The 25,345-nt window shown below is 35.1% G+C and overlaps 2 protein-coding genes across 11 annotated transcripts in view; one reads left to right on the top strand and one right to left on the bottom strand.

Annotated features, from left to right (window-relative positions):
* Positions 1–5,008, bottom strand: part of MGAT4D (MGAT4 family member D) — a 73,119-nt gene extending 68,111 nt beyond the window's left edge. The window contains exon 1 of one of the 2 annotated variants that reach the window (XM_045055837.1): positions 4,855–5,008. The gene's annotated coding sequence lies outside the window, so the exon portion shown is untranslated. The remainder of the gene's footprint in view (positions 1–4,854) is intronic. The other variant, XM_045055838.1, reaches the window with a different exon arrangement.
* Positions 1–25,345, top strand: part of ELMOD2 (ELMO domain containing 2) — a 44,538-nt gene that overhangs the window by 8,095 nt on the left and 11,098 nt on the right. Inside the window, exons 1-8 of one of the 9 annotated variants that reach the window (XM_019828940.3) lie at positions 5,872–6,063; positions 6,201–6,225; positions 6,328–6,476; positions 8,382–8,410; positions 18,013–18,110; positions 18,357–18,486; positions 21,008–21,141; positions 24,380–24,448. In XM_019828940.3, coding sequence (XP_019684499.1) covers positions 6,335–6,476; positions 8,382–8,410; positions 18,013–18,110; positions 18,357–18,486; positions 21,008–21,141; positions 24,380–24,448 — 602 coding nt within the window. In that variant the 5' untranslated portion in view covers positions 5,872–6,063; positions 6,201–6,225; positions 6,328–6,334. The other 8 variants (XM_003984986.6, XM_019828939.3, XM_019828941.3 and 5 more) reach the window with 8 other exon arrangements.

The following is a 25,345-nucleotide window of genomic DNA, read 5'->3' as shown; positions in this document are numbered from 1 at the left end:
CCCTCAACTTGGCCCCTTGCATGAACTTACCTTGGCATTATTTCACTGGGTTTTTACTCCATAGAGCAAATAGTAGCTGACTTTTATATGGCAGTTTCTATGCCACAGGACTTCTCATGGATAAACCAAGAAATTTATCTTTGTTTTTGTTTGTTTGTTCATTTTTAAGAAACTTGTTTTATTTTGTTGAAAGGGAAGTCATGAGATTCAGACGCTTCAGCAAGAGAAGTGAACTGTGAATTAGTCCTAATGCCAGATGCTACTGGGTCATGGGTGTGTTGTAACTTCTCAGACGTCCCTCTGAGGACACGAAGTCCATTTTATTTGAGAACTTTGTTGTGCAGCCTCGTATTTATCACAACCTCCTTTTTTTCCCTGTTATTACCCATGCAATATCATAGGTAGTTCAGATTTTCATTTGCTCAAGTTGGGGGGTTTGTTTTCATTAGATCCCAACATTATGCTGGCAAAATGGCTCTCTAGCGCCATCATTAGGAACTTTTTGAGTAAAAATATCCCAGTGGTCGCCACAAGGCGGCAGTATTATCTACATCTTATTCAAAGCTTCCAATTTGCTTGTTTTCTGGCATCAGAAACTTCTAAAATTACCCGTGAATGTATTATAATCGTAGGGTCTCAAAGCATACTTAGGCCACTGCCCATTATATATTTTTCATAGCTTGCCAAAAAGTTCATAAAGGTATTGTGCCTTTTTTAATTGGCAGAGTCCTGGAGGGAGAGTTATTTATTTACTGTTCATGGAATACCTCTGGTAACCAAAAGTTATGTTGATAAATTTAACTGATTGTGGTAAGTGCTGAATTTTACCTGAGCTAATGAACCATTTGGGTAGTCATATCTGCCTCTACTTATCTCAAATCTTCTGAGTTCCTTCCTCCAAGGGGGGGATGATCATAATATCATTTACTGCAATAAATTAACTTCATTTTGATGGTGATCGTGTCTCCATCCAATCTCATCAATTGTGGCAGTGAATTGGAGAGGTCAGATGTCTTGGGGAAGGACTCTCAACAGATGCTACATTCCTTTTCATGGACAAGCAAACTGTGCTTGATTTCTGAGAGTGGGATCAAGAAGACAGAACCAGCTGAAATGATCACAAAAACTCTCAGTCCCAGTTAGCCTGTTGAACCTCTTACAGTTTTTACAATGTCTGGCACAACAGACGTTTGTTTTTGTTATTTATTTATTTATTTATTTATTTATTTAGAGAGGGAGGGGCAGAAAGAGAAGAAGAGAGATTATACTCTGTGCAGTCAGCATCGAGCTCAACATGGGTCTCCATCCCACAATCATAAATAAGATCCTGACTGGAGCCAAAATCAAGAATCAGATGCTTAACCAACTGAGCCACTCAGGCACCCCCAGATGCTTGTTTAAATCATGGAGACTACCTTGTTGAAATCGTAATAGTTAACATGTTGTTTTCCAGAGCCTTCTTTTTTGGTCCTGGGTCGCAGAAGATTAATACAAAGCATTAGTGGAGATTAGCTCTTCTGCTCTCCTTTAGTTACTGAAAGGTGAGATTTTCTGTGTCGTTCAGAATCTGACACTGCCCAATATTTACTACAAAGGAAGGTTTCACAATTCTCAGGGCTTTCATTTTGCGTGTCCAATTAAAATTACATGGAGGCAGACTTCTCTGGCTCTTAAAACCTTTTGGCTTTAAGCTGGTAGTGACAAGGACCATCATCACGTCGATTCTAAGTATATATTCAGGTAAAGTCAAGAACTGGATAGTTCTTCCTTTCTTATTTCTTCATCTTTGGCTTCATGGTGATTCTGGTGTTACCTACCCCAACATTTTCATATGCTCCACTTGTCTTTCCAATGCCCTGTAGGCACTATGCTACATATCACACCATCATTCAATAATCCCCCAAAGGTATTCCAGTATCCTCTGCCACTCGACATTAACAATATCAAGCAATCTCAGACCTGCTACCAGGGCCCAAATGAAGATTTCTTGACCCTCAAGTTAATTGTCATTTTCTCCCACAACCTTAATAGATGAATTAAAATCACCATCCTGTGTTAAACACACCTCTCTTCCCTATTTCTCTTTAGCATCATTGGCTTTAAACTCTTCCAGGCTGGGATCATTGGAGCTGATCTGATAGGTTAACTTAGGTGAGGTGGATGCAGGGCTGGAGTAGATTTCCCTCATCTCAACTATTACTACCGAACGTGCTAACGAACCCCTTGTACATCGTTTCCTGCTTCTCTATTCCCTCTCACCCTCTCTTCTTTTTAAAAACAATCATACAAATCATTTGACCTGATTACATGTTTATTTCCTTTGTTCCGGTTACCATTTTCACTCCAGTGCATTAGCTTACTTGTGAATAGTTTAAACTTTCTTTTCATTGGTGAAGCTCATTACCGGTAGCTAGGGGAAACAATCTGCTTTGGCATTCTGTGTATTTCCTTGTTCTCCCACTAAAAGAATCCGATGGTAAACCATATACGTGTGAGGTGTTTCCCCTCATTACAGTGTCTAAAATAGCATTTAAAATAGTTTTAGAAAAAAATAGTTTTAGGGAAGTACAGCACAAATCATAAAACCTTAACATTTTTAACGCTTCCACGGAGATAATCCATCTCACTGTTAGTGAAAGGAATAATTTTCCTTCTCACTATAAATTTGCTGTATTACAGACCTCACATACTCCAAAAGGGGGTATTTAATTTGATATTAAATACCAAAAGGGGATATTTGAGTCCTTTATGAATCAAACACTGAACACTGCAACAAGTTGTTGATTAACAGTCATGCCAAACAACATGTCCATCAAACAATTTGTAAAATTTTTTTATGTTTATTTACTTTTGAGAAGAGAGAGAGAGACTGAGATGGAGCATGAGCTGGGGGGGGGGGGGGGTAAAGAGATGGAGAGACAGAATCCGAAGCAGGCTCCAGGCTCTGAGCTGCCAGCACAGAGCCCTACGCGGTGCTGGAACTCATGAGCCGTGAGTTCATGACCTGAGCTGAAGTCAGCCACTCAACTGACTGAGCCACCCAGGTGCCCCATGCAATTTCTAAAATTAATAGTGCTTGATTGTTTAGTCTGAGAATCCAAGAAAACAGGGATTCCTCAGTACTACTCAAAAATATAACCAAACATCATTACACTGAGGCCTTTGTTTTCTATGTAGGTGATTTGATAGGGCCAGCTAGAGCACACAGGTTAGTTCAGAGACCTAGGTAGGTTCCACCTTCTCCTTAAAGCCAGAATTCTAATCTCAGGACTTAAATACCATTTAGCCAGAAAACCAAAGAGAATAAGAGAGAGAGAAGGCCAATCTTCCCTGAGAGACAAGAAGGGCTTCATATATCTGCCAGTTATATGCAAATGAATTAGTGGAAAAGAGGAGAGGCAATCATATGCACATGACATTTTAACATAAAATGACCTTGCTTCCAATAAATGCAGTTCGATCAACTTTTCAGGTTCTAACCAAACAGGTTACCATTACTTTCTCTTAGAGAAAAACATGGACAGAAGTGGGCCATGGGCAGCGTGGAGACAAGGCGAGAGTTCCTCTGTACTCCCGACTCTCAGCATAGCAAATTTAAAAGGTAAAAAGAGTATAAATAATTGCACCACAGGATTATTTCACTTTAAATCATATAAAGGTCTTGTGTAATAATTGGAAGACCCTTGAAATAGAAATTTGTTTCTATTTCTTAACTTGCCAAATTGGCTGTGTACTTTGCCTTTCTGAATCTTTTTTACGTACAATAAGAAGTGTTCACTGAGATGATCTCTAAGTTCCCTTCAAGATCAAAGATTCTAGGGGCACCTGGGTGGCTCAGTTGGTTAAGCGACCGACTTTGGCTCAGGTCATGATCTCGTGGTTCGTGAGTTCAAGCCCCGCGTCAGGCTCTGTGCTGATAGCTCAGAGCCTGGAGCCTGTTTCAGATTCTGTGTCTTCCTCTCTCTCTGACCCTCCCCCGTTCATGCTCTGTCTCTCTCTGTCTCAAAAATAAATAAACGTTAAAAAAAAAAAACTCATTAAAAAAAAGATCAAAGATTCTATGATTTTATTATTATAGTAAGATGGTCAAATTTCATTACCAAATTGATTGTTGGTTGTTTTTACGGAGCAGGGATGATGGCTCAACCTTCACATGTCTAATTTTCTACAATTTAGTACTTTTTAAAAAATATGTTGATTTAAGTGTGGAAAAGTGTGTATTGCTGCTTCAATTTGTGTTAACAAGGGGCTGCAGGGACTATACAAATATCACTTGAGTGAAACATTCCTGGAGGTATAAACAAAAAAAAACTGGCTGCTTTTGAGAAAAGGGGTTGAGGGATTAGGAGTTGTGGGTAGGTCGGGGTAAGTCATTTCTTAATGCAAGTTGTCCTTTGAATTTATATTCTACTCTCCCCTTGTCCTTTCTCCTCCGGCCACACTGGCCTTCTTGCTATTCCTCAAATGTATGAAGTATGCTCCTGGCTCAGGGCCTTTGCACTTGCATTTCTAGTGCCTGGAATATTCCTCCTACAGAAACTCAGGTTTAGGACAAAGTTCAAACTCCTTTTCTCAACATACAGAGCTCTCCTTTTTTGCCATGCATTAGCCATGGGCAAGTCATTAAACGTAAATCCTGTTTCCTCTTCCATAAAGTAGGACTATTAATAATCACTTCGCAAGATTAAGATTACACGTAGGTGAAAGCGCTTTTGTAACCTTGGTGCTCTGAAAGTTACCAAAAGTACGCTGTTTCCTCCGTGCTTGGAGTCTAGGGGTAGTACAGTTTCAATCAGCGGAAATGACCTAGGTTTAAGGCGAGAAAAACCTCCAGAGCTGCACTTTGAGACCAACCTTTGGCGCCGGGTTAGCCTCCAGGTAGCCGTTGCCAGGGAAACCGTTGGGAGTCCGGAGAACAGGAGCACGCGCGCCGGCTATTCAGCGCTACCTCCTTTTAGCGTTAGCAATTGGTGGAGCTCGGGCCAATCGTAGTGGCCGGAGGGGCGGGGGCGGGCAGGGTCCCGGGAAAGGCGTTCTCGCGGCCTCGCTCCCCCACTTCCGGGTCGCGGTGCTTGCAGGGAGCGCTCCGCGGGTAGCGTCGTTTCCGTTGCCGGCTGTTTGCAGTTGGGGAAACCGAGGCAACTCCAGCTTTCCCCCTAGTTCTTCCGCTCCTGTGAGGTGGCTGCTGTTTCTTTTCCTCTCGCCCCGTGCTGCTTCGGTGCGGCTGCGCTGAGGGCGCGCGGGCTAGTTGAGACCCTCGGTGTCCTAATGAAAACCGTGGGGCGTCCAGGCCGGCGGGGCTTTGTGCGAGCCGTACCTTCCCACTCGCGGCCAGCGCGCGACCTGGGCTCGGCCAGGCTCCGGAAGGGGGGGCTCCGCGCAGCCACTCCCCGAGGTCTGGGGAGCTCAGGCGCCTAGAAGCTTGTGTTCCCTGCGCTTGGCAGTTTTTGTTTCTTTTGTCCTATTGAGCGCGGACTAGATAGAGTCATTTTAGAGTAACAGTTCAGCTGATCTCTGATGATGGGCGCTGCTTCTGCACTGGCCTGCGGGGATTTCAAATTTGACAGCCCCCTCAGACCGTAGTCTAGAGATGATGTATCTAGGGAATGCTGAAGACAGGAAGGAGATAAACGTTTTTATTTTAAAGTAACTCCTCACTTGTATTCCCCCCACCCCCGCTTCATTTAGAAGCTCAAGATTTTTCTAATGGCATAAAGATTCATTTGTGTTGAGGATGTAGTTTGTTACTTTTCTTAGTGTTTCTCCCCTTCTCCTGTTGAATGGAAAATCAACAATTATTAGCCAGGGTGCGATCTACTTTGTGTTCAACTTATATACTTCAATTTGTAAGCCATATGTAGTGGGTTTTTTTTTTTTTTTTTTTTTTTTTTTGCCGGAATCTCCTTGACTGTGGGACAGATGTAACTGGAATTATACATAGGGGTTAAAAGAACTCTTCCTTTTACAAACGATTCTGATATAAGGCATATTTGATATAATTGTTGCTAAATTGGGCCCCATTTTCAAAGATGAGAACATAGGGAACTGAGAACTTGAATCTAAGTAAGTAGTTTGATTTTTACAGTTAATTCCTAGAAAGTGATAAATTGGCCATTTGACCATCCGTCATTTAATTGATCTAAATGGTATTTATTACTTCTGTCTTTGTTTTCTTACATGCCTAAATAACTGCTACAAAGTAGACCCAGTGGAAAAGTGTGATAGGTATAACTTGGGATTTGATGAGTTGGATAAACTGTAATTTTTTTTTTCCTTTTTAAAATCTAATTCAAGGTCATTAAATCTGTCATATATTTCCTTCTCCAGGAAAAAAATGTTTATTTCTTTGTGGGAGTTCTTCTATGGGCACTTTTTTCGATTTTGGATGAAATGGCTCTTACGGCAGATGACCGGAAAGTGTGAATTGCAGCGAATTTTTGATACCTATGTAGGTGCACAAAGGACACACAGGATAGGTAATGTTATTTGAAAAAGGGTGATTAAGTAACTCTGAGTGAATATTTTGTCTCAGTGTTCATAGTGGCAGTTGTACTCATTGTGTATCCTGATCAAGAAACTTAGTTTTTAATCTTTGAAATCTAGCTTTGAATGATTTCTGCTCTAAAACTATATTATGATCTTATAGGAAAAGAAACATTATTATTTAATTCCACATCTGTGCAAAGAATGATCTTGGCTCGTGAAATTCATCAGTTATACCTTAGATTATATTTGCAACCTATTTTCCAGAGAAGAATTTCTGTATTTCTATGCCCTTTGAAATTTTTACTTAACTGGTGGGGAAGCCTGGGTGTCTGAATCTGGATCCACTTTTATATTCATCATCTTTCATCAGTCTTTTAGTGTCTTATGTAATTCATGAAGGAACAGTAACAGGTATCTAGTGATCCCTGGTAGAGATTATTGCACTCAAAGTCTGCACTGTCCAGTGTTGTAGCCAGCAGCCACATGTGGTTATTGAGCACTTAAAATGTGATTAGTCTGAATTAAGATGTGCAGAAATATACACTGGGTTTCAAAGACTTTACATGAAAAAGGAATGTAGAAAAACCTCATTAATATATGTTGAAATGATAATGTTTTGGATATATTGGGTTAAAACATATAAAATTGTGTGTGTTTTATTCTAATGTGGCTACTAGAAAATTTTTAAAGTACACATGTGGCTCACATTTTGCCTTGCATTATATTTCTGTTGAACAGTGGTGCTCTGTTACCTTCTAAAATTCACCAGCTTTCAGTGCTTAATTGAAATTATTGCTTTAAATTAGAACACAGAGGAGTGAGAAATTTGGTTGAGGTCATCACTCTTTGACCAGAGTAAGGGAGATCAGGAATTGGTTACAGTTCATGTTCACTGTGTTAAAGGGAAAATCATGACTTAACCAAATCCTCCTTTGTGTTGAACGGCGTGCTTCAAGGAAGAAATTCACCCCTGTGAGATCTGGGGGGTGGGTGTTGGTATCCAAGGCAACTTGGGAAGAATGAGAGATGTAAGGAGGGAGTGAGTAAGCCTCAGGGCAGCTGGATGATTGAAGTTTAATTACTTCCCTAGTTTTTTCACAATTTTGTGGCTGACTTCAATTACTGCCTGCTCTTTTGATTTGCCCTTTTGGCTGCTCTAAGAAGAACAAAGTACTTCTTGATGAGGAATCTTAACAGTAGTGGTTTATGTTCTGTAGTATGGGGGAAGAACATGTTAAGGCATTAATTTGTAGCAAAACTATTCGTCTTGAATTTTTCAAATTGCTGAGAATAAAGAGACTGTTAGTACATGTACCAGAAAAAAAATGTTAAATAGTCTAGTAAAAATGTTCTGGTCATTCTTAAAAGACAAGAATGGAAAAGCTATTTTTTTATTTGTCTGTTAGAAGATAGTTAGCCAAATAATCTCTTATTTTTGCCCCTTCGTTGTTGTATGATTCACTTGCTAGTTCCTCAAATCTAAATGCCTACTCCGTAAGGCTAACAAATGAAAAAAAAAAATGTAGTAGAGAGCACTTTCCTTATATAGTATTTAGATGAGTTCCTGGGACCCAAGCTATTGTGAGGCAGCCATGAATGAATTGCAGTGGTCAGTAGACACTTGGCAGTTTGCATAGAAACAGATGACCCTGGGGAAATTAGGACAGTCCTACCTCTTTGGCTCTTGTGTGTTGTGTTGGGTTGAGAGTCTTGGAATCATATCTAGTTATCTATAAGGATAATTTTTTAAAATTTTTCCTGTGTTATTCATGTGGAAATTACATCTTCTAAACTATTAACTTATTGATGGCTTGATATTTATACTATTTTTTATAAAGTAATTCACAAACAGCATTTAAGTGGTAACATTCTTTTTTTTTTTTTCTTTATTTCAGAAAATTCCTTGACCTACTCCAAGAATAAGGTAGGATTATCTCAAGCTGGTAATTTTAGAAAACTTTTTCTTTAAAATAATACCTCAGTTTTTGAATTAATTATTTTTTTATGTTCTACAAGTCTTTGCTGTAAAGAGTATTGCATGAAATTTCCCACTTTTTTAAAAGTAATGTCTCACAGTTGTGAGATCGAGCCCCCTGTGGGGCTCCTCGTTGACCTGGACCCTACTTAAGATTCTGTCTCTCCCTCTCCCTCTGCCCCTCCCTTGCTCTCATACTCTCTCTTTCTTTCAAAAAGAGAGGTAATATTTTATTTTTGAAACATTTTCTTTATGTTAGTGTGCTACTTGTGCACAAAGAAGGTATTTGAATAATTTGTCTTTATCTGAGGTTTTGCTTGTTTATTTTGCCTCAAAACTTGATAGCCTTTGAAAAAGCAAGTTCTCAAGAGAAAAACCTCATAAACTGTGTTTTTGGGATAGATTCTTACGTGAGAGATAAAACAAACGATTTTGGATAGTTATAAAAAACTGTATCATGTGTCTTTTGATCTAAAATAAGTCATACCTCATGCTATTCATTAGTTAGCTTCTGCTGTGTAACAAACTTATAAAATCTCAGGGGCATATATAATAATACATTATTTATTTCTTGCTCATGGTCTGTGGGCCAACTGGAGAGGCTCTTCAAGTTGGTCCCAAGTTCAGATCTGTTACAATTGTGTCATTATGAAACCCAGGTTGAAAATGCAGTAGATACCTGGAGAATGTTCTTCTTGCAGTAGGTCATTATTTGTCCAACCACACAGACATGTCTGTCATGTCTATTAACATCTCATTTGCTAAAGTAAGTTACAGAGCCAAACCCAAATCAAGGAGAAATACACTATGCTCGCTATAAAGCCATGGTAAACATGTGAGTATATAATTTAATTATAGGGGAGTGAAAAATTGGGACCATTAATTCAATCTACTGCATGCTGTTCTCTTCTATAATAGTTCACAGTTTTTTCTATATATATATATATACACACACACATATATATATATATATATATATATATATATACACATATACGTATATATGTATGTGTATGTATTACTCGGTGTGACAAAGGTAGAGTATGGGTCATTTAGATCATTGTTTGAAATCCCGTAGGAGATCACAGCCAGCATTAACAGCAAAAGGAATAGAATAGAATAGAATTAGAAAACATTGGTCATAATAAGGTTAAATACTGTTTTATGAAATTTTAATATTCATTATCTGTGTGTGTGCATCTGTTTATATTTTAGATATCCATGGGTATGTTTGTACTTGGTCATGATGTACAATGTGGATAAAAAAGAGTCAAAAACTGTCGACTTACTGTTGTCTAGTGATATTGATATGAGTTACTAATTCATGCCAGAGAGTAAATGGACATTGTTGAATATTGCAAGCATATCAGTTATGTTCGGGAAAGTGACCTATAAAATAAGTGTTTTACTGATTAGTTACCATCTTTTTCTATTAATGGTCAAGATAAGAAAAGCTCATGTACATGAATATATATTGGGGAACAAGAGTCTGGAGTCCTACTCTTTTATTCCAAATCCTAGAGAGATTAATATTCTTCGTCTTTTTTAATGAGAATGTAAGGATCTAAAAAGTTAATAAGTTGTTGGTTCTAAAAATTTATTTTTACCTTATACACCCATATGGTTCCTTCCATTAATTGAAACTTAGGATACAATTTCACAAAGTAACTATCAAAAATTGTGGAAGAACCTCAAGAGGAATTCTGAAACTAGCTGCTCAGTGTCACCGTGTGTAACTATTGTTACTATAACTGTAACAACAGTTTTGGTCACAGATTTTACTAATGGGATTTTATGTGTAGTAAAATTATGCCAAATTTATGTGGGACCATACATAAGATTTTACTTTTTAAGAACTCTAGTGCCTTGGCCGAATCTTTGACCAAAGATTTGAGCAGTGCCATATATTCACCATTCCACCAGGGTCTTTGCAATATACAAAAGAAATAAAAACCAGTGTTGAATATACTTCTGAATAGGCAGTTTGTGAAAGTATAGATAAATAGAGGCTGAAGTGTTTGGGAACTTTAAGGTAGGGGTAATGAGTTAAAGAGCAGTACAATGTTTATTATTTTTTTATCTGATATACTGACTCTGAAAAGTCCTTTTGAAAAATAAACATTTGTATTGTTACAGTTTTATTATTAAAAAGTATAGATTGCTAATAGTGTTATGTAGGGCATACTAAAAAAAAGGATGGGTGGTGAACAAATGTAGTTACTGAATTATATGTCACAGAAGCTTTGTTTTCTTGAAGTTTGAAATCTAAAATAAACTTGTCAATAAACAAATGGAGGAAGCCTCATCAATTTAAACATACCATTTCTGGTATGTATTGCATCTCACATATTTCCAATTACTTTGTAGAGTAAAATCAAATTCTGATTTTGTGATATTTCTACTAACCTGATCTACTTTTTTATGTACATGAGAAAAGTCTGGGTTCAAATCCTGATTTTATCACTTGCTAGTTGTTTGACTTTTCTTTTGTGTAAGTTACTTATTTTCTCATTGTAAAAGGAGGTGTGAATGCCCAAGTGATTGTTTTAGGTTAGGAGATATTAATATGAAAGCAGTCTAAGAGAATGCCTAGTACACGATAAGTATCCAACAAATAGTAATTATTGGTAATATTAATGGGATTAAACCAATATACACTACAAGATTTTGAGAACTTTAAAATATTCATGAAAGCTTCTTAGGTATTTAAATTCTCAACATTACTGATGATTGCTGTGGATAAAAGTGATTTTAATCTAAGGCCAGTTTCCTAAAGCAGTGATAGAATGGTCCTGTTGGGTTGTGAACTATTTCATAGTGGAAATTCTTTTCTTGACTGTTAAAAATTGAGTCTCATTTGCTGGTATTTTAGGCTAAGGACTACTTATTAATTATATATTAAGATTTATTAAACTTTGGGATTTATAAATGAAAATGGAAACTTTATTAGAATTTGAGGAATCTAATTCAGTATTCTGCTAAGAAGCATTGCTGCTGTGGAATGTATGGTAATGTTACAAAACTTCACTGTACTAATGCATATACAAGTATTTGAAATATTTGAAATTTAGGAAAAGAACACTTTGTCAATCTAATAGTGTTTTTAACTGGCTGCGTTTGTTTCAATTGCAGCTGCTGTCTTAGCTTTTAAATAATAATAACATTCTAGCTGTGGAATAATAAATTAGTTTTATGGCATCAGTTTAGTCGCCTGTGGGTCATTGTTATAGTGATGTGTATTTGCATATTTTTTGGTCTCTAATTTTGCAAAAGCTAGACATTAAGTACCCAACCTTTAAGTATATAACTACATAGGCATGGTGTTTCAAAAACGAAATGTTCACACACTGTGTATACAAACACAAATGTATGTATAATCTCCCCAAATTTGCTTGCATAGTGAAACTTACTGTTGATATTTGCTGCCTATGAATATGTGTTAATCATGTAATTTGTAATCTATCAAGGCAGGTATAATAAAAAAGACTATATTACTTTAATGTTCATTTAATGTTTTATAATAAAATCATATGTATAAGCATATATATCTTTTCTTACAAAATATATAAGTGATTCATATTTGTTGTTCTTATACTGTCACCCGCTTTTTCTTTAGTAAAAAGTAAATGATATTGGGAAAATAGTCTTTGGGTGCTTACATGGTTTGAGGTTAAAAAAGAAAATTTTAGAATTGCTGACCTCAGAAATTCTCTGAGTACTATATATTCCAGTATGGAATATACCTTCAAAATGGTGGGGTACATTAGAACTAGAAAACATTGTAATGTTTTATATTTATCCTCCATCCAGGCTGCTATTTTGTTTTTGATGGGGAAGCAGACCTACCAAAAAGGTAGAGAATAAGCCAGGGATTGACAGATGGATAAAAAAGTAAGACCCAATTAACTGAATATTGTTTCAAGAAATATACTCTAAACATAAAGACACAAATAGAAAACAAAAGGATACACCATGCAAACAATAAGCATAAAAAAGCTGTTGTGTCTTTGTTTCAGAAAATATAAACTTGGAATATTACCAGTGACTAAATACTTTTTTTGTATTGATAAAAGGGTTAATTTATCAAGAAATACAACATATTAAGTGTATGCACTTATTAATAAAGCTGCCAAATACTTGAAGAAAAATTGACTCAAAGGGAGAAGTAGATGAATCAACAATTGTAGCTGGAAATACCTCTCAATACTTGATGGTACAAAAAGACAAAAAAAAAAAAAAAATCAGAAGGGATATTTACCATTTGAACAATACTTTTAACCATCTTGATCTAAATGACATTTATAGTCAACAAATGCAAATGCAAAATGCACATTCTCAAGTACACATGGAATATTTATATAGACACATCAATATGTGAGTCTTTAAGTGTCAATAAGTTTCAAAGGTTTGAACTTATACAGAGTATGTTTTCTGTCTCCCATAGTACTAACTTAGAAGTAAGAAAAATATGACATCTAGAAAATTCCCAAGTATCTGGAAGATAACCCATGAATTAGAAAAGAACTCACAAGGGAAATTAAAAAAAAAGAAACAAAACTGAACTCAGTGATAATGAAAACACAACATATCAAAATGTAGAGTGTACCTAAACAGCTTTTAAAGGCCTTAAATCAATGATCTATGCTTATGCCTTAAACCAGAAGAGAGCAAATTAAACCCAAAGTAAGGAAAAGAAAGGATATAATTAAAAGATAAAAAATTAATAAAATGGTAAACAGACAAAAGTAGGAAATAACAAACTCAAAAACTGATTCTTTGAAAAGATTTGATTCTTAGTAATATTAATAATCCTCTAGGAATATTGATCAAGAAAGAGAGGAAACCCAAATTACCAATATCAGGAATGATAGAGGAGACATCAGACTACAGTCATTAAAAGTATAAGGGGATGCTATGAATTTATCCCAATAAATTCTGTAGTTTAGATGAAAGGGACAAAGTCCTTGAAAAACACAATTTATCAAAACTAACACAAAAAGAAATTTAAAAATATAAATAGCCATATACTTAACAAATGGAATTTATAATCTAAAAGTATTGCACTGAAAACTCTTCTTCACTAGTGAACTCTTATTAAACATTTAAGAAGAAATAATACCACTATTACATAAACTCCTAGAAAATCAAGTAGGAAGAAACACATTTTGTGAAGCCAGTATGACCCTGATAACTAAAACCAGACAAGGACAGTATACTAAATAAAAATTACAAATCAATATCCTTCATGAATACAGATGTAGAAATTCTTCATTAGCATATTCATCCTGGTAATGCATAAAAAGGATATTACATCATGATTGAGTTTTCAAAATCCATGAATATAATTCACCACATTAACAAAATAAATGAGAAAAATAAGATCATTTCAATAGATACTAAACTATTTTGACAGAACTCAATACCCATTTTTGATTAGAAAGCTAAACTAACTAGGAATAGGAGATTCTTCATCCTAATAAAGGCCATCTGTGAAAAACATGCAACTAACATGATACATAGTACTGGAATATTGAATGCTCCCACATCAAATGGGGAAGAAGCCCAGGATAGTTACTCTCTGATTTTATTCAGTATTGTGGAGGAGGTCCTAGGTAGTCCAGTAAGGAAAAGAAATCTAAAACATATGATTAAAGAGAAAGAAAGAACTGTCATTATTAACAGGTGGAAGAGTTTGTGAGTGCAAAGAACCCTAAGAAATCTACGAAAACTACTAGCATTATTAATAAATGAATTTAGCAATGTCTCGGGACACTGTGTTTCTATAAGTTAGCAACAAACTTTTGGAAAACAAAACAATACCACTTACAATAGCATTTAGAAACAAAGTACTCAATGATAAATTTAATGAAAACTACACAAGACTGCACTAAAACTCGTTTTCCTAAGAAACGTTAAAAGCACAAAGATTACTCTAATCATCAATTGGAAAACTCAATATTATTAAGATGTTAATTCCCAAATTGACCTGTGGATTCAGTGCAATTCCAGTCAAAATCCCAACAGGCTATTTTTGAAGAAAGTGACAATTCATTCTAAAATTTATACAGCAATGTAAAGTTCCTAGTACACCCCAAGTAATCTAAAAAAACAAAGTTAGAGGACTTAAGCTACCTGAATGGAAAACTTTCTAGGCAAATAGATCAATATAACAGATGAGAAACCAGAAATAGACCACATGTAATTTTTTCTTAGAGGGAAAGAGTATATGTATGTGCACATGCATAGGAGCAGGGTGAGGACAGAGGGAGAGAGAGGCAGAGAGAATCCCAAGCAGGCTCCATGCCCAGTGTGGAACCTGTCACCAGGCTCTGTCTCCCAATGGTGAGATCATGACCTCAGCCCAAATCAAGAGTTGGATGCTTAACCAGCAAACACCCAAGTGCCCCATAGACCACATGCCATTTTTAACAAGGATTCCAGAGCAATTCAGTGAGAACAGGAAAGTGCAACAAATAGTGCTAGAACAATTGGATATCCAAATTGAGGAAAGTCAGGACTCAACTCCTATTTCCCCTACATGTGAAAATTAATTTGATACGTGCTTTACACCTGTGTTTAAAATTTTAAAGCTTCTCAAAATATTGGAGAATATCTACCACCATGGGTTAAGCAAAGATTTCTGTTAGAGAAGATAGAGTGCTACCATTTAAGAAAAAGTTGAAAAATTAGGCTTTATCAAAATAAAAACTGCTTATCAAAGATGTCTTTTAAAAATGAATTGGCAAAAAAAAATGGATAGGCAAGCAGCATACTGAGAAGATATTTGGTTAGCACATATATTTGGTTAGAGACTTGTATCTAGTAAAGTACTTTGAGATCTCTAATAAAAAGACAACACAACTTTAAAAAGGGGAAAAGCCTTGAATAGTCACTTCACAAAGGAAAGAGATGCATATGCGTGTATACACACATATACATGTATATAAATAAATATATATATATATATATATATATACACATACGTACATATACATGACATGGAACATATATTCATATATATGTACGTATAAAAGTATATATAAATAAAAATGGCCAAAAAGCACTTCTAAAAGTTCTCTACATTATTAGCAGGGAAATGCAAATTAAAAGCACAATAAGGGGACACTACATGCACACTAGGATAGGATGATGAAATTTCCTAAATGAAATGGGCTGACAGCACCAAATGTTGGTGAGCACCTATGGGAGTATAAAATGCTACCATTACTATGGAAAATGGTTTTGGCAGTTTCTTCAAAGTTAAACATATCCTGTGTCTTAGCAATTCCACTCTTAGGTGTGTAAGAGAAATGAAAACCTGTATTTACAAAAAGATAATAAAGGATCTTTATGGCGACTTTATTGATAATCATCTAAAACTGGAAACCATGCAAATACCCATCACAAGAATGAATAAGCAAGTTAAGATCTATTCACAAAATAGAATACTACTTGACAGTTAAAAGAAACAAATTACTGTTAAAAGCAAGAATGTGAATGAATCCTAGGAACATTGAAAGAAGCCAGACACAAAAGAGTACCTACTTTCTGATTTGATTTATGTGTACACTACAAAGTTATGATGATAGAAATCAGGGTAGTGGTTGCTTCTTAAAAGAACAGTTGATTGAGAAAGGGGCACGAGGGAACTTTCTGGGGTTATGGAAATGTTCTACATCTTGATAGGGATGTGTAATACTTGGTTATGTGCATTTGTCAAAATCAAATTGAGTAACATCTGTTCCTTTCACTGGATCTGTAATATACCTCAATTTTTTTTTAAAAAGTCAGTCTACAGGAAAAAGTATTTGCTAAGAGACTAGACATTGTTTCTAATATGAACTCTAAGTTTATGTAGGGCTTTAGCAAGTTCAGTCACTCATTCATTCATAATGTAAGAGTAAATAAGAGAGACAAAGCCCGTTGGCAAATATATAAAATAAAAGTAAACAAATATGGTGTAGTCAGTGCTCTGTCACTGAGGTATGAGCATAAAGGAAGTAGCTAACTCCAGGGCCAAGGAAGGCTTCACAAAAGGAGGTGATATTTGATTAGGTTTGTCATGTTTTAGGAGGCAAAAGGCTTCTATCCATGGTAAAGGTAGCCCTTTCATTAGTCCTGAGTTTTAAGCTTAAGTTTTAAGTTTTAAGATATTTCCTGTAGGCATATTACCTCAGCATTTGACCAACTAGACCTTGTTGACCATATGTGTATCTTTACTGTCAGTCTTTGATCATTTTCCTTCTCATTTTTTAATTTACTTTGGGGAGTCTTCTTTTTCTTCCCTTTTCTTGCTTTCAAATAATAGTATCCATTGCTGTACTTATCTTTTACTGAAACAGTTGCCTTCCCACAGGTTTTTATCTGTTAAATATCTTCATTTAACAATTGTCACTTATCTTTTACATGCAGGATATGAAAAGATGAACTAGATACAATCTCTGTCCTCAAATAATTTTCTACTTAATATATAAAAATAACTATAATATAGGAAGTAGAATATATCATAGAAAGGTTATAGATAAATTATTATGGGGATTCAAAGAGAGGAGAGGTTAATTCCACTTGAATAGAATCAGTGAAGGCTTCTTTGACCTGGTATGTGAGCTAACTTAAAAATGGGAAGTATTGATATGTTATTGATTGGGAAAGAGCATTCCAGAAGAAAGGCCCAGGATATGCAGAGGTGTAACTCCAGGTATGATGAGAATATTTTGCCTGGAGTTATAAGGGATACCAGAGAGGATTTTGATGGTAGTTTACAGAGGGATAAGAGTTAAAGAAACTTTTTAAGGGTAAGAAAGACCGGAACTTGTTTGATTGTTGAAAGAAGGATCCAGTGGACATTTATAGGACATATTATGTAAGAAATCTGCTTTATATGCATAGAAAAAAGACTAAGGATATCTGTTACCATGGGCTATGTCTGGGGGGTCAGTAATTGCAAGAATATTTGAGTTCTTTCTGCTCTTCTGCATTCAAGTTTTTTAACTTTTTTTTTTTTAATATTTATTTATTTTTGAGAGAGAGACAGAGAACGAGTAGGGGAGGAGCAGAGAGAGGGAGACAGAATCCAAAGCAGGCTCCAGACTCTTAGCTGTCAGCACAGAGCCCACTGTGGGGCTCGAACTCACAAGCTGTGAGATCATGACCTGAGCCGAAGTCAGAAGCTTAACCGATTGATCCACCCAGATGCCCCAAGTTTTTTTTTAACTTCTGCATTAAAATTTTTGTACATAAAATTTGTTATGTAATTTAAAAAACTTATATATCTGCTTCATTCACCCACTGTGGTGGTAGCTCATTTGCTAAGAACTTACCAGTTGAGACCCTATTGATTCCAGTTGAAGAAGCCTTTATCTGATACATCATGTTGCTTCTCTTTTATATTTGTTTGTAGGTGTGTATGTATGATTTTAGCTGTAGTGAAGCAAATTTGGTTTATTTTGCATTTTAATATATGCATTGTAAAGACTAAATGCCCCCAAAACTTACTGTTGTGTTTCAACTATAAGGGATTTTCCTCATTCAGCTTTCTTTCACATAAACAGGTTTTGCAGAAAGCAACACTTGTTGTTCAGAGTGAAGTAGACAAATGTGTAGAAGATATTATGAAGGAAAAGAATATTAACCCTGAGAAGGATGCCAGGTATGCTGTCTTTACAGTATTCTCTTTTATTATACACTTGTATGGTGAGGTGTGGGGATCACATGCACAGTTATAAAATATTGGAGCTGAAGGATTTGTAGAGATCATCCATTTCAACCATTTCACTTCACTAGATGAGGAATTGAGGAGATGCTTTCTAAATAGACATACGAACCACAAGCTATGGAAGACATTATTGTAATAAGAAGATGTGATTTTTAAAAATAATAATTTTATCGTTTTCAGTTTTAAAATCTGCATGAAGGCATGCTTACTGCAGATATCCGGTTATAAACAGCTCTATTTGGATGTAGAGAGTGTGAGGAAAAGACCATATGATTCTGATAACCTCCAACATGAAAAGCTGCTTCTCAAGGTAAAATTTTGTTTTCAGTATTTGGAGTTATTGGACACTGGAAAAATAAATTGGGCTTGAGCTAGTAAGGTCTGTGTGCAAATTCTAGAGGCTTACACAGTCATCCAATTTCTTTGCCCCTTTTGTTGGCAAAAGATTTTGAGTTAACTATTTTTATAATATTCTGATAAGCCTCTTTAAAATACATTCACATAAATTTTAATGTTTTTAATTCTGAAATAAAAGATAAACTTATTAAGAGAGATATCTTTTTAACTGATAAGTATGAGTCCATAAGCTTCAGATGTTCCCTCTACTTTTTGTATAAATCGCTCATTTAAGTTAGGCATTTTTTTTTAGCTTACTTTCAAATTGTGAACATGGATGTCCCATTTCATATTATTATGTCAAATATTTTAGGATTTATGGAATGTGAATTGCCAAATAATGCCACCACAGATTTAAAAATTAATAAAGTAATAAAATTTACTTTGAATTTTCCTATTTCTTATTTCTAAAGTATAAATACGTGAGGCTGGTGAGAGGCCAAAATTAGAGGTTAGTATACCCGGAATAGGCTTTCCAGATCATCTGGTCTAGCATCTTCATTTCAGGTTTAGGGATGAGGATTCTAAGGCCCAAAGAAGATAAAGTAATTTGCTTTAGGGCCAATTTTATTTTTAATGGTTAAAGTCAAAGAAAATAGCACATTGTACTTGGAGTTAGGAGTTTGTTATACATAAAAATGCTGTAGAAAGAGGCATTAGTAGTATCTAAGTAACAGTAAGAGACAAGTTAAAAAAAAAACAACCCTGTTTTTCAAAAAGAGTATAAATACATACTTCACTTAATTTTAAAATTAAAAATAAAACTTGATTTTGTCAAATGAGAATGATGAAAATACGTATCTCAAAGGGCTGTTAGTGTAGACTGAATTTGTATATTTAAAGTTATAGAAAAAAAATCAAAAAAACACAAAGTTTTAGAATTGTGCTGGGCACTCACTGTGGCTTGCCCTCTGTTTATATCCTCATTGTTAATCATTATTCCCTTAACTTCTGACCCTTTTTACATAATACCTTCCCTTTAGACGGGGTAAGATGTAAATCCAAGCATTTTAGTCAAGGGAATTTTTATCTTAGTGATTCATCATGAAACCCAGTTTTAAAGGTAAAAAGCCAGTTGCTGGCAGTGAACCACCCAGCCATTGCACAGACTCAGCAGTCTCTGTGGGTAAAGTAGGTACGTGTTTCTGTAAGTGTAGTTTAAGGCCCACCTTCACTAAAGTTAACCAGTGTCTTAATATTTAGAATTGAAGGTTCTACTTTTGCCCTATGAAATCAGAATCACCAGAGATGGAACCCAGCAGTTTGATATTTGTGCATTTTATTTTACTTTATTTTATTTTTAATTTTTTTAAGTTTATTCATTTTAAGAGGGACAGAGAGAGTAAGTGGGGGAGGGGCAGAGAGAGAGGGAGAGAGAGAATCCTAAGCAGGCTCTGCACTGTCAGCACAGAGCCTGATGTGGGGCTCAAACTCACGAAATGGGAGACCATGACCTGAGCCGAAACCAAGAGTTGGACACTTAACCAACTGAGCCACCCATCATCAAACCCCTTGCCAAACTCATGGAGAGATGCCAATATGTTAGTAAAAAGAGAAGAGACCAGGTAAAATCTAATGTAATGCCTGGATTCACTTCGGGGCCAGAGTCTTGACCCTGTCCTAAAGTCACAAGTCTTCACATTTTATTTTAGGTGACAGGATACTCCTTTCATTAGGAGTCCTTTACTCAACAATGCCTGAAATGGTAGTGAAATGGAAAAAAATGCAGGTATTTCTGTTCTGCAAATATTCACAAACTTTTTAATAATTTTTATAAGTCTGTTTTCTTTGATGACTTTTGTGGTATTGAATTTAGAAAAGGATTAAATTTTTTCAACTTTATTTTGCTTTGGTTAGTTTGTTGCTAATATTTGATTTCTGTTCTTAAATTCTCAGTCTTAAGGAACATATTTACTTGAAACCAAGCCATATTTTTGTTTTAAAATTATGAAAATTTATAAAATAATGATCATATGGATTGAAATACTTACTTCTTCATGATTCCCTCCCTGTCTCCCTTATAATTAGGGACTAATCACTCACCATTAGAGTGGAGCCTACTTAAGTATTTAGTGTTTGAGGCAAGGACCAAGTACCTAACAGTGTTTTTCTTAAGGAGACAGTTTACCAATGCTGGCATATATGTATTACTTAGTAAATAAAGATACTTCACTGTTTTAGATATCTGTATACTTGACACTTTTTCAAAGTCTGTTCTTTATGTCAGTCTTTTAAGTTAGGGTAAGTACGCTGCATTTTTTAGGATAATTGTAATGTTCTCTTAAGTATAGTTTTTGTTGAACCTATAATTTGTCTACAAAAGCTATTTAACATTGAAAGCATTTGACTTAACTCATGTTAGCTATGAGAAGAAAAATGTCTTGGTAAATTAAGAACATCACTATTATTTGTAATATGGAAGCATGTTTGTACAGCTTTGGAATCTTCTAATGCCCACGAAAAAGTTGAAGGCTAGAATCTCCAAGCAGTGGGCTGACATTGGTTTCCAGGGTGATGATCCCAAAACAGACTTCAGAGGCATGGGCATACTTGGATTAATCAATCTCGTGTAAGTGAAAATAAACTTTTTTTTCTTCTCTAAGTGAAATTACATGGAACCTCCAATATTATTTAACTCTAATAATTGATCTAGTTGTTTCACACTTTCTCTGAATTTGAATAGCTACACTGCTAGAAGTATTTACTGATGTGCTGGCAACAATATGAAAACATGGGAAAGATTTTCTCTGTGTATGATTTCTTTGCTTACTAGTATCTTTCTTCTTCCCTTCTCTCCCTGGCCTCCTTTCTGATACCTCTTAAGTAATTATATACACTCTTTTCTTACTCTTTTTATCTTCTTGCCTCTTCTCTCTTGATTCTCTAATTCCATTTTGGGAAATACAACTCGATAAGATACAAATAAAGTGTCTTCACACTTATTCTTCACCATCTGTAACAAGTGATCCAAAGCCCTGACTTTTCAGAGCCTATATGAACTCTCTCTTTTTGTTTTTTTCTCCTTTAATACTTACACTTGGGCACATACATGCAATTCCAAAATACGTGATTAAAGTCAGAATTGATGGCAAAACTGTTCTAGAAAATAAACTGAAAGATTAATATGGATGTGGATATGCAAATTAAAAGATTCTAGTGTTTGGGTCTCTCCTCGAATTGTGTTTTATAGACTATAAAGTGCCTAGAATGGGAAATGTAACCAGTAGCAAAGTTTGGATGGTTGTCACTGTGAAAAAATTATTCCTAAAACTGTGCTCGATTGTTAATATTGAGAAAAAATGACTAGATTTGTATGGATAAAGCTATTTTGGGGGAAAACAGACACAGGAGGGTTTTGATATCTCCAGTTTTTTTTCCAGTTACAAAAGTATGTAATTTTCTGTAATATCTAAATTTTATAAGTATAAAGATTCCCTGTAAGTACAACTGCCAAAGATGTAACATAATATAAAAATAATAATTACAAAAAGTGAGATTGCCAGTTTTCTACTTCGATAAACAAACTTCCAGTTGGAATTGAAGTAGAATAAATGCAGTTTGTTTCCACTTGGAAGAATTATAAAATATTTTAAAATTCATTGTTTTTCAGAACACATGGATTCTTTGTTCTTAACCTTTAAAAACCATCTTTTTTCTTGGTACTTGTAAATTACACAGATACTTGAACCTCAGTTAGCTGAACACTATTCTGATGTTTCTTTTCTTTTTATGAGTAACATTGCTTCTTGCTCTTTTCCTAAGAAATCAAGATTTTTCAGCATTTGCCAGGGGGGCACTTAATTTAACTTAACATTGAAATAAGTTGGTAGGATTTGATTCAAGACTGTAGTAAGGGATTCCAATAGACCTTTAAATGATTTACAGACACTTTTATGTGGAGCTAATATTACTAATTTGAAAAATGACCAACACGCACATATGTTAATAGTTATTTGATTGCCAATGATGTACTAGAGATGGTTGAAAACAGAAAAAATCAGAGCTGATTCCTCTACAGTTATGTTTGTTGTTCTATGTATGGAGCTATGAGTCTTCGGGGTCAAAGTAGCAATACAGTCAACAAGCAGGCGAGCTGTTCAAATATCCACATGTAATTTATTTTTTATCTTTCTCTGCCTTCGTTATCTAATTTCTTGAGATATTTTGTTGCTTTGAAATATAGCTGGTAGTTTGATAATAATGACTTAGGTGAATGAATGTTGAGGCAGGTGTAGAAGAAGAAAGGATACTGTACAGAAAATGAATTCAAGAGAGACTGAAGAATTCAAGAAGACATCTGAATAGAGGAGCAAATAGAAACAGGTGACTAGAAGAACATACAAATTAAAGCGAAAACTGTATGTAGGAACGGAGAAAAGTTAGGAAGGAAGGAGAAGGATGGAAGGCGGGCAGGCAAGCAGGTGAGAGGGAAGGAGGATAGGAAGGAGGGAGGGAATTCAGTGCAGATTATTGTAAGGAATAATTTTCCTTATTGCACAGATGTTCCTTTTTCTTAGATGCTGTTAAGATAGAGGTTGACTATAAGTTCATCAAGGAAATTAAATACTGTTCGGTGTTACAGATTGAGTATTTTAAGAGTAACTTGATTATTGAAATAATAATGTAATACTGAATTATATTAGTATCATGTATGAAAATGAAATATAAATAGTTTAGTAAAGGCATCCTTAGAGCCAACCTAGGGATAAAGAAGAAAAATGAGAGTATGTAAGGAAAGCATTGCACTAAAACCGAACTTTTCCTTTTTGGGGAATTATAGATCCCTTTGAGAATCTGATGAAAGTTTTGTATATTCTCTCCCCAGAAAATGTATACTCAGAAAAATCATGCATAATTTAAGGTGGTTCATGGATACGCCTTCATTCATGAATGATCCTTCATTCACAGACTTCTGAGTTAACAACTCTTGTTTTTTAATGGGTTGAATGTTAGAGCCAGTAAAGAAAAATGGAAATCTATATTATTAATCTACAGAAGGAAAATCGGAAAATTTGGTTAGAAATTTCTGTACTTTATGAAAATCTCAATGATTATGCCCTCTAAAATTTAAATGACCCATGGAAATCCACTTTTTATTCTACTTCTTATCCTCATATAAGTATATATGTATATGTGTATGAGTACCAGTGCGTCATGAGGTGATCCAGAAGGTTGAACAGAAGACTAGTCCCTAGCTTTAAGAACTCAAAGAAGTTTCATTACTATAAGCCAACAGGATGTATGAGCCTACAAACAGATAGCTTTATATATTTCTCTGTGGTACCTGCTAATACATCTGTTTTATGGCCAGCATTTTAGTTATACCACTGACCAAGGAGGATATTTTTAGTGCAGAAGAAAGGCTATTGACCTTCTTCTGTTTGCACGGAAAACACCATTACACAATACTGACCTAAGCTGCAATAGAAGAAATAAGCCAAGGTGAAAGGATGATGTCCCAACAGGCACACATGGACTATTTTATAGAAAATTTAAAGTCACAACAAACAAACAAGAAGAACTCTAGATCTGTTTTAAAGATAGATAGAACGTCTCTTGTTAAATCATTTGTTTGCTTAAGTACTTTAAAGCCTTGCCAAGGGCCCATGCCCTGTACTAACAGGATAGGCCTGATAGCTCAGAATTAAATTTTGACTCAGAAGCATTTCCGAGTCCCTGAAATGATTTGAGATGGAGATTGGGATGATTGTGGCAGTATTATCGTCTTAACAGTAGTTTTTTAAATTTCTCTTGGATCTCTTCAATTTGAATGATGTATTTTATTATTTTTCCTAAACTTCTTAAAGGTATTTCAGTGAAAACTATACCAGTGAAGCTCACCAGATTCTTTCCCGTTCAAATCATCCAAAATTAGGGTAAGCTGGATAGATCAAGGCAACTATAAATTCTTGAATGTTAAAGTGTTGGTGAGATTATCTGGATTTGAAAGTATTTCATGGTATTTTAAAAAATGAGATTATTTTTAATAAGGACTTTATAAAGGATATTGCATGATACATTATTTTAAAAGTTAAGTGGATCATAAATCAGTTTTGTATTCAGTATATTTTTGTCACAAGATATAGTTTGTCTATAAAATGGAGGTAAGGAACTTTAAGAAAGTTTCTTGAGGAATAGATTTGAAAATAGGAATAGGAAATAGCTTTGAAATAGAAATAGGAAAATGAAAAATAGCTTTGAAAATTGTGAAGTGAAATGCAAATGAGGCCCTATTATTAGCTTTGTCATTATTATTTTATTCTTATATTCCAATGAGATCTATCTTTGAAAAAATGTTATTAAAATATTACATTATAAAAATAAATACTCTGATAATGGAGAAAATGTCAGGTTACCTAGTGTGTGTTAGAAGTCAATGAGAGTGTATGTAGTACTCTTTTTAATTTTTTTAAGGATTTTGGTTTTTGGTATTTGTGTGACCAAAGCTTCATATTTATTTATTTATTCATTTATAGCTTTACATATATGTGTGTGTATATACGTACACGCACACATATGCGTGTATATACACACGCACAAACATATATATTGGATTTTTTTTTCAGATTTTTATTTAAATTCTAGTTAGTTAACATAGTGTAATATTGGTTTCAGGAGTAGAATTTAGTAACTCATCACTTACATACAGCATCCTGTGCTCATCACAAGTGCCCTTCTTAATACCCATCACTCACCTAGCCCATTCCCTACTCACCTCCCTCCATCAGCCCTCAGTTCTCTATAGTTAAGACTCTCTTATGGTTTTCTTATCT

This window comes from Felis catus, chromosome B1 (assembly GCF_018350175.1).
Source record: "Felis catus isolate Fca126 chromosome B1, F.catus_Fca126_mat1.0, whole genome shotgun sequence".
NCBI classification, from domain to species: Eukaryota; Metazoa; Chordata; class Mammalia; order Carnivora; family Felidae; genus Felis; species Felis catus.
The sequence above is the reverse complement of the archived record's forward strand: the minus strand, read 5'-3'. Positions and strand labels throughout refer to the sequence as shown.